The sequence below is a fragment of the Clarias gariepinus genome, chromosome 9, assembly GCF_024256425.1.
Source record: "Clarias gariepinus isolate MV-2021 ecotype Netherlands chromosome 9, CGAR_prim_01v2, whole genome shotgun sequence".
NCBI classification, from domain to species: Eukaryota; Metazoa; Chordata; class Actinopteri; order Siluriformes; family Clariidae; genus Clarias; species Clarias gariepinus.
Genome location: NC_071108.1, coordinates 37470606 through 37484216, shown reverse-complemented (window position 1 = coordinate 37484216; position 13611 = coordinate 37470606). Strand labels below are relative to the sequence as shown.

Below are 13611 nucleotides of genomic sequence, written 5' to 3'. Positions count from 1 at the left end.
TGCTATGCCTGGTGGATGGCTGACTCTAGAGGAATGAATAACAAGAAGAGGAACCACATACATCCCATGGTATAGATGTCTCTAATATAGAGATTTCACCTCAAAGTGATGATATCACAGATCATCACCTCCCTATATATACTCTACCCGTAGAACAGATTAGCTGTGTCTCCCCACGTTATCGATTTGTTAGAAATATGAATCCGACTACTAAAGACAGATTCACAAGTAATCTGCTGGATCTGTCCCAATTACTTATTAGACCCCTAAATGCAGACGATCTAGATGAAGTGACTAGCAGCATGGGCACTATTTTTACCAGTACATTAGACACTGTTGTTCCCATCAGATTAAAAAAAGTCAGAGATAAAACACTTGCTCCTTGGTACAATAGTCATACTCGCGCCCTAAAGAGAGCAACCCGTAACCTTGAGCGAAAATGGAGGAAAACTAAATTAGAAGTTTTTCGAATTGCGTTTAAAGACAGTATGTGCAGCTATAGACAGGCTCCAAAAACTGCTAGGACCGAGCATCTTAGCCAACTGATAGCAAGAAACCAAAACAATCCCAAGTTCTTATTTAGTACAGTGGCTCGCCTAACAAAACCTAAGATGCCTGCAGAGAGTACTCCACAACATTTTAGTATTCCCAACCAGATTTTTAAAAGAAGTGATGCATACAGTTGGAGAGCCACTTCTAAACATTATTAATTCCTCATTATATCTAGGTCACGTCCCTAAACCTTTCAAGTTGGCAGTTATTAAGCCGCTTCTTAAAAAATCTAAACTGCACTAGTTAAGATTGCAAACGACTTGTTTTTATCTTCAGACCAAGGCTGCATCTCAATACTAGTCTTACTTGATCTTAGTGCTGCATTCGACACTATAGATCATAATATTCTTATAGATCGCTTATAAAATCACATAGGTATTCAGGGACAGGCATTAAAATGGTTTAGATCATACCTGTCTGATCGATACCATTTTGTAGATCTAAATGGAGAACTGTCTGGTGTAATGCCAGTGAAATATGGGGTCCCACAAGGGTCAGTTTTAGGACCTCTCCTGTTCTCAATTTACATGCTTCCCTTGGGTAACATCATTAGAAGACATGGGATTAGTTTCCATTGTTATGCTGATGATACCCAATTATATATCTCAACAAAACCAGATGAAATACCTAAGTTGTCTAGACTAACCGAGTGTGTCCAGGACATAAAAGATTGGATGACCAATAACTTTTTATTACTGAACTCAGACAAGACAGAGATATTACTCATCGGCCCAAAAACCAGCACACAACAGCTTTCACAATTCAGCCTGCGTTTAGAAGGATATACTGTTACTACTAGCTCAACAGTAAAAGACCTGGGCGTGATATTAGACAGTAACTTGTCTTTTGAAAATCATATTTCCAATATCACAAAAACAGCCTTTTTCCATCTTAGAAATATTGCCAAACTTAGGAGTATCCTATCCGTATCTGATGCAGAAAAGCTAGTTCATGCATTCATGACCTCCAGACTGGACTATTGTAATGCATTACTAGTTCTCCTGCATCCTCAATAAACAAGCTACAGTTAGTCCAAAATGCAGCCGCCAGGGTTCTCACCAGATCCAGAAAATATGATCATATAACCCCAATATTATCATCCCTGCACTGGCTACCTGTTCAGTTTAGAATTAATTACAAAATAGTACTACTTACATACAAGGCTTTAAATGGTTTAGCTCCCACATACCTAACCAGTCTTCTGATACGCTATAATCCACCACGTCCCTTAAGATCACAAAACTCCGGACTTCTGGTAATTCCCAGGATTTCAAAATCTACAAAAGGGGGCAGGGCTTTTCCATATTTAGCTCCAAAACTTTGGAATAGCCTTCCAGACAGTGTTCGGGGCTCAGACACAGTTTCCCAGTTTAAAAGTAGACTCAAGACGCATCTCTTTAATCTGGCATACGCGTAACTCATCCCATAACTTCATACTTCAGTACACCTATCCTGAATGTTAACTACGCTAATTCTCTCCATCTGTTCTGGACTTTTCTACCCATCCTGAGGCATCCAGAGAAGGACCAGCTCCGGGCTGGATTCTGCTTTATGATGGTTGGAGCTACACATCCTGCTCCTGTGCTCCCAGTGATCCAGACCCCATCTGCCCTCTGCACCTACTGACTCCCTGTGCTGAACTGGACTTCATGTTAATTTAAAGAATATCTGTTATATTGTACTTTTAGCTTCATAACACACATGATGTTATATCATCTCTATGTTATCACCCAGATGAGGATGGGTTCCCTGTTGAGTCTGGTTCCTCTCAAGGTTTCTTCCTATTGCCATCTCAGGGAGTTTTTCCTTGCCACTGTCGCCGTCACCCTTGGCTTCTCATCAGAGACATTTCATTCATTCATCTCGTTATTATCTAGACATTAGACTTTAATCATTTGAAAAGCTTCTACAAATTGATAAAAGATCCAAATGCTCCTGTGGTGCAAGAGCAACACAACCATTCTTGCTGAAAAGGAGCAGCACTTTAAATCATGGCACTTGCAGGAGTTGATGAATAGGTCCAAAACCATCAATGAGAACACCCTGAGTAGAGTGTGTGCTCTTCCAATTCCAGAAGAGATAAATAACTCCCTACACAAGCTCATGTTGATAAAATTCTCAGAAACTTAAAATCCAGCAAATTGCTCAGGCCTGGTTGTTGAGATTTACAAACACTTTGGTGACTTACGATTATATTTATGGAATTTGACAGATGCTTTTATCCAGAGTGACTTTTGATAGTGCTGAGAAGTCTGTATTAGTATACGTATGTTGATAGTGATTTAATGGGATACTGACTAGGAGAACCACGAGTATAAAACCTCTGTTGAAGAGGTTGTCTCTGCTCAGTGAGACTCAGCCAGGACTCTGAGACTTTAGCTGTTCAGCCACTTAGATGAGGTTCATGCTACCATCTAGATGCCAGGAACAGAAAAGAGCCTTGATCCATGCCCTCCTTGTACCCTGAAAGGTAGAGGGACCAGTCAAGCAATGCTACTGGCCAGTGGCGGCTGGCCCATAGGGGGCGCTGGGGCACCGCCCTCCCTGATAAGAGGGGCTTAAAATGTAAAATATATTTTTACAAATTAAGTTTTTAAATTCGGTTTACCCACCAGTATGTGCCTACATGCGATATGAATAACATATACAACATTTCCCACCTAGTGACATTCATTCACCAGTGAATTTACACAGACAGACTTGTATCGTTCCTGTCATGGGGCGCTGAGAAAAAGCGCCCCTGAGTGCAGCCAAATAGCCCGCCATGTACTGTTGCTAGGGTAAATTAATAAAAATGCGGCCAATCAGTTTCTCAGAATTTTATGGTCTTGGGGCGCTGGAAATTCTGCCCCAAGCAGCAGAAAATACCGCGAGATTTAAGTTTTTTTTTTTCTTTTGAGGCGCGGTCAATCAGAGAGAGGCGCGGTCAATCAGAGAGAGGCGCGGTCAATCAGAGTAATGATGGCGAACATAACGAGCAGTTTCCACCAAATTCGGTGAGATCCTTATTAATATACCCGTTTTAGACTGTTGTGTTAAATTGCATTTTTAAAACTGTTTTTCTTTGTGTGAACCACTTTGAGATGCAACTTTGCTTGAAAGGTGATCCAGCTGATCATACCCTTTGATGTTGATTATTGTATTTGATACTCTCTTAAGCATGCATGGCGTATTATACCATGGAAATTTGTTCATTTACTTTATCTGTGAAACTGGTGATTTTGAGGAGGAGATTAAATCATTACTCTTAATTGTAATCATCGTCTGACTGTTGATTTTAATTCTTATATTGGACTAAGCAAAGAAATATTTTGTCACATCAGCCCCACCAGGAAAAATTTTCACCAGCCGCCACTGCTACTGGCATCAGACTTACTAACATCCTGTTTCCACCAGCTGTTCTTAAAGCTGTGTGCAGCTGCAGAACTACAGCAATACTTTAATGATTCACTAAATGTGACTATAGGCACTAATGAGACAGGAGAGATCGAAGTAACTATTGTAATTACACACAGCGTAAGGTGCGCCAAAAGCGGTGCACACCTAACAAGGGGACGGGCCCGGAACTCACCTGGGCTGGATGTGGATCAACACTATCACCACCCAGCGTCTGAGTTAAGAGTAAAAGATCAGGTAGTTTTTCTCTAAGCTCTAACTTACGCATGTCCGGTTCTCTTAGTCTTGGGTGTGCCAGACCCGTTACAAGAGTTTAAAGTGTAAGTAAGTGTGTGTGTGTGTGTGTGTGTGTGTGTGTGTTTGTGTGTGTGTGTGTGTGTGTGTGTGTGATATCATACTCGCACTGATAGGGAACTTTACAAACACATTTGTTTTCTGCCTTGTTCTCCCACGGCTCACACTGCAATCGAGTTGGAGGTTCAGTCACTACTGGAAAAAGTAAACAAGCACACACACACACACACACACACACACACACACACACACACACACACATAAATCAAACTCATTATCCACAGGTTACAAGGTGGTACGAGGTACCATAAATTACGAGGTGATATCAAGAGTGTCTGACCCCTGGGGACAAATTCTCGATACACAATGTCACAACAGTCACAGAAGACAATGAGCACTTGGTCAAGCTGTGGACCTTTTACGGTCATGGAAATGATACATGTTTGCACTGTTTAAATGTTTTACTGCAGAGACTCATCACTGTACTGTTACTGTACACTGTACAATTAAGCCATGTTTGATTTCTGCTTACTTTTGGCTAAAATAAACTCCACCTTTCTTACTTGCAGTTGCGTCCACTTGATGATGTTCCTGACAGATCCTCGTTTATGGTTGTATAGTTCTCTTGTGTCTTTAGTTTAAAGTAGTTCTGTGTGTTCATGGTTAAATCTGCAGCAGGCTTGTTTACTTTGTGGATTCGCAGTGTTTCATCCCGTGTTAAACCCGATTCATTGATTTGTGATTCTGATGTTTGCTCTCCTGGTTGTAACTTTAAACTCACACACTAGTGTTTAAACAGGATTGGGTCGGTTCAGTTTTATTTTATTTATATAGTGCTTTTATACAGTTTTAAATCCAGAACCCTGGTGTTTTATTTGTTACCGGTAGCACATTTGGTGTTTTTGGGTTCAGGTGACCAGGACAGTCCTGCGTTACACAGAATCTCCTCCGGGCCGATTCTCTCTCTCCCGTCTGCACACTTCAGCATCACAGACTCTCCGATCTTATAACTCGTTTTCCACAGACTGGGACTCACACCGAGGGAGAGGGCAGGAGGATCACATGTCGTACCTGACAGGAAAAAAATAATAACAGTAACTCTGTGTTTTTACATTTTCATTCCTCAAACGAGAATTTATTTTTATTTTTAAGCAGAATTTGGTGTGACTGAAGCAGTACGTTTGCACTCCATTGTGGATTTCCTCCAGGTTTCATCCTCTGTACATTCAGCGATGGGATCTCCAACCAGGTGATAACCATCAATGCACGAATACTCGATTCTATTCCCAATGATATAAAAGTCCCTGGGGTCCTGCAGTGTGAAAAAGAAAAAGACAATTAACAAAAACACTAAACATCTGCAGTGCTGTGTGATGAATTCATCTAATGTTTATTTACACCTGACAATCAGAGACAACAGAGTTTTCTGCAATTTTTCTTAAACTTAAAGTCATAACCCATCATTCTAAAAGATTTTTTTTTTAAGGTAAATAGTGCTTCTAACAAGTTCTAAAAAACAAATATACAGAGACATTGCATGTAATTCTAAGTGATGATTAATAATCAAAGTCATTTCTTCTGGTGGTGATGGTGAAGGTGACGGTCTCTCACCAGTACAAAGCCGTTGTGTAGAGCAGGAGGATTTTTGCAGCTCTTTTTTTTCTCCAGACTCTGATCGAAGCAGTGAGGCTGAATCGTCCTGAAAATTAACTACGGCTCATTCGTTCGTCATAATGAGGACCTGAGTTTAAGCAAATCTTTAACGAAACTATAAACTTATTGAATATTTTGTTTACATGCCATTTGCTTGTTTATATTGTGTCGTTTAAATTTTTACTTATAAAAATGCTTTTGATGATTATCAGTGGAACGTTTAATATGATTAGCCAATAAATAAGAAAATATTATATGACACATTACATGCATTAGTCACACTGTTTCTATTATTTAGACATTTCCTGTGCCTTAAAATAAGCTGATCAGTCACACTTCAGAAAGTGTCATGTGCTGGAAATAAATGTAGTCTGTAAAAATAATCTGGTGTTTTGTGATATGAGAGTGCAATAAACAAAACAAAACAAAACAAAACATTATTAATAACCTGTTTTTTTATCAAATAAAGTTTTCTTTTTGCTGCTTGCTAGAAATTAATGCCAACAGCAGAATGATCTGGGACTGGAACAGACACGTTTATACCTGCAGTGATGAATGTAAAGAGCACAATAATGTAAATAAAGATGTAGGAGTGTGACGGTGTGATGATCACCGGAGGTATTCCAGCTCCTGCTCCTCCTCACAGATGCTCGGTTCCTCTCCGTTCCCCACACACTGTTTCCCGTTCCGTGGTTCAGGACGTGTGCAGGATCGAGTCCGACTGCGACGACCTGCGGAACAGGAGCTCCACTCGGACCAGCAGGACCAACCTCCATCGATCACACCTACACACACACACACACACACATCTGGTTTAATACCAATCCTTACTCTGTTTGTGTGTGTGTGTGTGTGTGTGTGTGTCATACCTGCTTGTTCATTCACCGGTGCTCCAGACTCACACGCAGATCCCTCCGTTCCCAGTTTACACACACACGCACACACTCCGTCCTTCAGCACAACAAGGCCGTTATTCTTGCAGGGGCTGCAGTGACACGAGTCTCTCTCCCGCAGGTACGCTTCTGTCGCTCGCTTCAGGTAGAGCTTCTTCACTTCAGAACACGACACCTCCTTCACCAACCCATACACCGGCTGGGTCTGATTAAAACATCATCATCATCATCATCATCATAGACGAAGAAGGCAGTGGAGGATCTTCAGCATTAGTTATATAGTCTATCACAGAATTCTACACTGTATTACAGTAACACACATTTATATTTTATAACCTTGAAGTTGATGAGAACAGGAAAGTTCTTCACAGACCCGGCCCACTTAGAGAACGCGTTTAAGTTCTCTGCTGCTCTATTAACGTCCAGTGTGTTGAGTACGGCGATGTATCCCGTGTCTCCTCCCATGGTGTTCACACGCTTCAGGTTCTTTAGGCTGTCGCTCTCTGGTTTAAATGACACGAGTCGGATCATTTTATCAAAAACATTCACATTATTAAATAAAACTTATTTTCACAATGCAGCCATTCTGTGAGTTTATTTTAATATAAGATTAATAATGTAAAGTCCCATGAGGTATTTATTATGTGACTGGTGTTTAAATTTAAAAGCTTATTTTAATTGTGTTATAAATATGATTTACAACATAAAATGTAAAATGTGACACTAGTGGAAATTTTAAGATTTTTATTATTAATATGTAACAATATTATTAATGTTAATATTCATTAGCATGATTTAATAGTAGTAAAGTAGAGTAGGAGCTATTATCGATTTAGTAACTTAAAAGAACTTAATAATATTATCTTTAATTAGTAGTTTAAAATTGACCAGTTTAATAGATTTGTGTGGAGGAGCTGGGTTAAATCTTAAACATTAATATTTATGATTATTTAATTTTGGAGAATTAAGCTTAATTAGTTTAACTGAAACTTAAGCAATTTAAAAATACATATAAAATTAATCAAAATTTGTATATAAACTCTAAATTAAATAATATTTATTTTTATTTCAATATTTTCAATATAATTTTTTAATTGCCCATGTTATAAATATTAAATGCATATTTCTACCTTAAACAAATCACTTTGAAAATGTAAATTGACCCTTTACACGCAACAGAACATATTCTCTAATTAATTCATTCATTCATTCATTAAAAGTCAGTTTCTTACGGAATCCATTTTTTACTTCATCAAAGTAAGACTTGCACTTTTCTGTCGTCCAGGTGATAAAGAAGAAGACGGTGTGTGTCTCCTTAACACACTCGTGAAAATCCCACACCTCGTGTTCTGTAACACACACAGAGAGGAATACAGTTTACTCAACAGAAATATTGTTCAATAAAAACAAGGGGTTCAGGATCTAGGGCTTAGGGGTAGTGAGTGAGGGTGATGTTGAAGGATTGAGCTTAGGGAAGTATTATTCTATACTTGTAGTATTACAGGTGTAGTAGTTTCAGTGGAGAGATAAGAGTCTAGGGTATCTGATTAGGGTGCAGGGATTAGTGTGTAGGGATTAGTGTGTAGGGATTAGGGTGTATAAATCATGGTACATGAATTAGGGTATAAGCATTAGGGTGTAAGGAGCAAATATTGTTTAAAAAAAACAAAGGTTTAGGGTTTAGGGGTAGTGAATGAGGTTGACTGGGGGATTGTAGAGATTTTGTGACGTGGTGACGTGGTGACGTGGTGACGTGGTGTTTTGCAGTGTGCAGCCCAGGGGACTGCAGAGGGATGATGCCTGTTTCATTATTTTATCTAATGATGTGTGTAATGATGTCTGTGTTTAATTTCACTCAGGTCCTCACTTTTGCTCTCAATAAAGTCTCGGCTGAAGTAGAGCAGGGCTCTGAACCGTCCTCCTAACGTCCCCTCGGACACGTAGTGTGTCCCGAAGCGCTCCAGCAGCTGGCGGTAGGCGGCGTAGTCGTACACTACGGGGAGTGAGGATAGAGCTCGCCAGAACTCCTCTGAGATGGGGAGGTACTGCGGCGGCTGGTTCTGGACCTGAGCCACTTCTACATCACTGCTGACCTCCACCAGCTGCTTCGACTAGATCCAGCAGATCATTCAGAGTGTTCACACAGAACAAACATCACTTTATTCCAGTGTTTATAGTTATATAAACTCATCCTTTTAGTCTGAGACAAATATAAATGCAGTGTTTTAAATGTAATGTAACTGTTATCACACACACACACACACACACACACACACACACACACACACTATTGCAAGTTTCATTACTAAATAAATATCTGATAATCCAGTGTGTGTAAGGTAACAATCTACCTGTATCTTCTTCAGCTCTTCGTTAGAGGTGTAGTCTCTGTGTCCACTCGTCGTCCCCGTCGTCCTCTCGCGGTTCTCGATTTTTTGTACCCAGTGCCACACGCTTTCATAGAACTCACTCGAGAAATCACTTTTAGCTGTGACCTTTAAGATGATCCAAAATATCATAAAGTCTAAAATGCTATATCTACATTCAATTAGGTGTGTGTGTGTGTGTGTGTGTGTGTGTGTACCTGGAAGGAGTAACCCAGAGTGCTCTGTGGAAGTCTGTAATAATTCTGATGATCTCCACTGAAGATTTTCCTGCACTGCCCTCCAAACACCTGAGTGTTTATTACACTTTCTCTGAACTCCTTCTTCACCGCATCATACCTGAGAGAGAAAGATCCACATCAGTGTGTGTGTGTGTGTGTGTGTGTGTGTGTTCTGTGCTGGTTTATTTAAACTCCATCACTAGGGGGAGCAGTTCATCTATCTTTTACAAAATGCAGCGTTAACAACAGATGTTCTCACAAGAGATATCACAGATGATCAGTTGATGAGCGACCAGCTTAAGTAATGTCTGTAGGTTAATAAAAATAAAATCTATTATTATTTGCAATTTTATAATGTGTTTGTATTCTTTAAATACGGCCAGCTAACTAGCTACTGTATGTAGCGCGGTTACCCTGTTGCATGCATTGCCAACTGCTTACTGCTGTTAGAAACATTGTAACAAGTTGTACTTATTGTTTACTCACATGTGAATCATTTCTATTTGTAATAGTTTACTAAGTTCTGATGCACTTTTCATTTTGGATAGTGAGCTCAATAAAGAAAACTGTTTAAAACACAAATAAGAAGCAAGTTACGCCATCTCTTGATCTGCTCTGCAGTTAGTGCAGAATAGTAAAAGATGTCACCGCTACAACTTAAACAGATAAATTCAGTTTGCACTTCAACACAAGTAGCATAGGGAAATGTCCTCTGTTGAAAAGGGGATATAGAGGTGAGATCCACCACTTCATGTTCAACAAGCAAGTCATTCAATAGATCAACAGCAGGCTTGGAAGCTTTAGAGGTCCACGCACAACCTGAAGCAGCAAAGGTGAAAGCCATATACACACAAAGGGAAATAGACGTCAAAGTAAAAAGGCTCAACTTGAGGCTACTTTAGAGACATCACAGCAAGAAAAGGAAGCTGAAGGTGCAATGGCAGAAGATTTCAGAACATGTGACTAGAAGGAATTGTGGCCTCCTCATCAGCTCACTAGAAAGAACTAAAGAATTATGTTAAGAAGCAGATGTCATATGTACAGTACAGTCTGGAAGATACTCCACCAGCTATTGAAAGTCACTTGCTGTTTCAGGATAGCCAGACCCAGCCCCAGCCCCAGCCCCAGCCCCAGCCCCAGCCCCAGACCCAGCCCCAGACCCAGACCCAGCCCCAGACCCAGCCCCAGACCCAGCCCCAGACCCAGACCCAGACCCAGCCCCAGACCCAGCCCCAGCCCCAGACCCAGACCCAGCCCCAGCCCCAGACCCAGCCCCAGCCCCAGACCCAGCCCCAGACCCAGACCCAGCCCCAGACCCAGCCCCAGCCCCAGACCCAGCCCCAGACCCAGCCCCAGCCCCAGCCCCAGACCCAGCCCCAGCCCCAGACCCAGACCCAGCCCCAGACCCAGACCCAGCCCCAGACCCAGACCCTGCCACACTCTACAAAATACACATGTGGTACAATAACAAAATGATACAACTTCTGTGAAATATGCGCTAGTGTAATGCAAACAATATCTCATATCTTATTCTACACACTGCAGAGTTCATATACTCCTCACTCTCAGATAGGTAAAGGTGCGCATTCACTAATTACATCTGGGCTGACAAACTTTGTTGATAAATCAGAACACTACTGAACACACTAGAACCTGCACCTGGGAATTCCAAGATGGCGCCGGTGAGGTCGGCTGCCGTCACGACTGCTCCGACCAGATTTTCTTTGTTTTTGTTATTTAAGCTAGTTTTTACCGTTTTAAAACCAGTCAAATTACCACCATGGAGTACATTAGTTATGATAGAGACACTCTTGTTTCTATTGGTATACAATGTACTCACAATTCGACGTTTTTAACTCCGGATCCGAGCTGGCCGAGTGAGATCCTGAGGGACAACAAAGGACGCGACGCGAAGCGGCGGCCCCGAGGGAAACGAGCCGGCGTCAGGAACAGGCTGAGAGCCCGTGCACACCGCACACCTCTGCCTAGCATCCTGCTCGCCAACGTCCAGTCACTGGAGAACAAGCTCGATGACCTCAGGGCCAGGATAAAGTTCCAGAGAGACATTCGGGACTGCAATCTCCTCTGCTTCACCGAGACATGGCTGAACCCAGCGGTGCCAGACCACGCCATCCAGCCGGCCGAGTTCTTCTCGGTTCACCGCATGGACAGGACGCGGGACTCGGGGAAGTCAAGGGGAGGCGGCGTGTGTTTAATGGTGAACAGCAGCTGGTGCAACAGCGCAAGCGTTGTTCCTCTCACACGCTCCTGCACACCAAGTCTGGAACTACTGTCCATCATGTGTCGTCCTTTTTACCTTCCTCGGGAGTTTATATCGGTCATAATCAGTGCCGCTTATATTCCACCACAAGCGGACACGGACACTGCCTTATGCGAGCTGCATGAGGCACTCACACAGCAACAAACACAACACCGGGACGCTGCGCTTATTGTGGCGGGGGACTTTAACAGTGCCAACCTCAAACGTGCAGCGCCAAACTTTTATCAGCACATCACCTGCCCCACCAGGGGCGAAAGGACACTGGATCATTGCTACACCACAGTCAAGGACGGTTACAAGGCACAATCTCGCCCTCCGTTTGGCAAATCCGACCACGCCGCCATCTTCCTCATGCCAAAATACAAACAAAGGCTGAAACAGGAAGTTCCGGTTCAGAGGGAGGTCGCGCGCTGGACGGACCAATCGGTGGCCGCGTTACAGGACGCACTCGATGACGCAGACTGGGACATGTTCAGAAACAGCTCCGATGGTGACGTCAGCGTGTTTACGGAAGCGGTTGTGGGATTCATCGGGAAACTAGCGGACGATACCGTGGAGAAAAAGACTATTAAAACGTTTCCCAACCAGAAGCCGTGGGTGGATAAAACCATCCGCGACGCTCTGAAATCTCGCACCGCTGCCTACAACACGGGACTCGCGTCGGGGGACATGGAACCATACAAGGCTGCGTCATACAGAGTCCGGAAGGCGGTGAAAGAGGCGAAGCAGCGCTACGGGAGAAAACTAGAGTCACAGCTCCAACAGAGTGACTCTAGGAGCCTGTGGCAGGGATTAAGGACAATAACGGATTATAAAGCACCAACATCCGGTATGATAAACGCAGACGTGTCTCTGGCAGATGAGCTGAACACTTTTTATGCTCGCTTCGAGGCTGCAGCTAAAGACGCTAGCGATGCTAATGCTAGCGATGCTAATGCTAGCGGCGCTAATGGCTGCAGACAGGAAGTCATTGCCAGCACCGGAAGCGCGTTCATCATCACCGAGCATGACGTGAGGAGAGCCTTCAAGAGAGTGAACACCAGGAAAGCAGCAGGACCAGACGGCATCTCAGGCCGCATTCTCAGAGCCTGCGCAGACCAGCTAGCACCTGTGTTCACTGAGATATTCAACATCTCTTTATCTCAGTCGGTGATCCCCACATGCTTCAAAGAGTCCATTATTGTTCCAGTCCCAAAGAAACCTCATCCTGCTTCCCTCAATGATTATCGCCCTGTAGCCCTCACTTCAGTAGTGATGAAGTGCTTTGAACGCCTGGTCAGAGACTTCATCATTTCTTCACTACCAGACACACTGGACCCACTACAGTTTGCATACCGTCCAAACCGTTCCACGGACGATGCAATCTCACATCTCCTCCACACATCTCTCACTCACCTGGACACTCGGAGGGGGAATTATGTGAAAATGCTCTTCATCGACTACAGCTCTGCATTTAATACCATAATTCCCTCCACACTCACCACCAAGCTGGAGCACCTGGGACTCAGCTCATCCATGTGTCAGTGGATCTCCAATTTTCTGACTGGCAGACCACAGGCAGTAAGGATGGGCGGCCATGTCTCAGCCTCCATCACTCTCAGTACTGGAGCCCCCCAGGGTTGTGTTCTGAGCCCCCTGCTGTACTCTCTTTACACCTCTGACTGCGTGGCCACTACCAACTCCACCACCGTCATCAAGTTTGCTGACGACACTGTCGTGGTGGGCCTGATCACCAACAACGATGAGACAGCCTACCTGGAGGAGGTTGGAAATCTGGAGAACTGGTGCCAGAGAAACAATCTCCTCCTGAACGTCAGCAAGACAAAGGAGCTGATAGTGGACTTCAGTACAAAGCAGGAGAGGAACTACCAGACCCCCGTCATCAACAGGAGCCCAGTGGAGAGAGTGGACAGCTTCAGATACCTCGGTGTTCACAT

General features: G+C 43.1%; 1 protein-coding gene across 3 annotated transcripts in view; it reads right to left on the bottom strand.

The window, feature by feature from the left end:
* Nucleotides 1-13611, bottom strand: part of c7a (complement component 7a) — a 40097-nt gene that overhangs the window by 1521 nt on the left and 24965 nt on the right. For 2 of the 3 annotated variants that reach the window (XM_053503905.1, XM_053503904.1), the window contains 11 exons: nucleotides 9373-9511; nucleotides 9140-9283; nucleotides 8656-8899; nucleotides 8021-8137; nucleotides 7125-7291; nucleotides 6765-6993; nucleotides 6509-6680; nucleotides 5854-5941; nucleotides 5422-5554; nucleotides 5125-5313; nucleotides 4347-4437 (listed from right to left, as the gene is read on the bottom strand). In XM_053503905.1, coding sequence (XP_053359880.1) covers nucleotides 4347-4437; nucleotides 5125-5313; nucleotides 5422-5554; nucleotides 5854-5941; nucleotides 6509-6680; nucleotides 6765-6993; nucleotides 7125-7291; nucleotides 8021-8137; nucleotides 8656-8899; nucleotides 9140-9283; nucleotides 9373-9511 — 1713 coding nt within the window. The remainder of the gene's footprint in view (nucleotides 1-4346; nucleotides 4438-5124; nucleotides 5314-5421; nucleotides 5555-5853; nucleotides 5942-6508; nucleotides 6681-6764; nucleotides 6994-7124; nucleotides 7292-8020; nucleotides 8138-8655; nucleotides 8900-9139; nucleotides 9284-9372; nucleotides 9512-13611) is intronic. The other variant, XM_053503906.1, reaches the window with a different exon arrangement.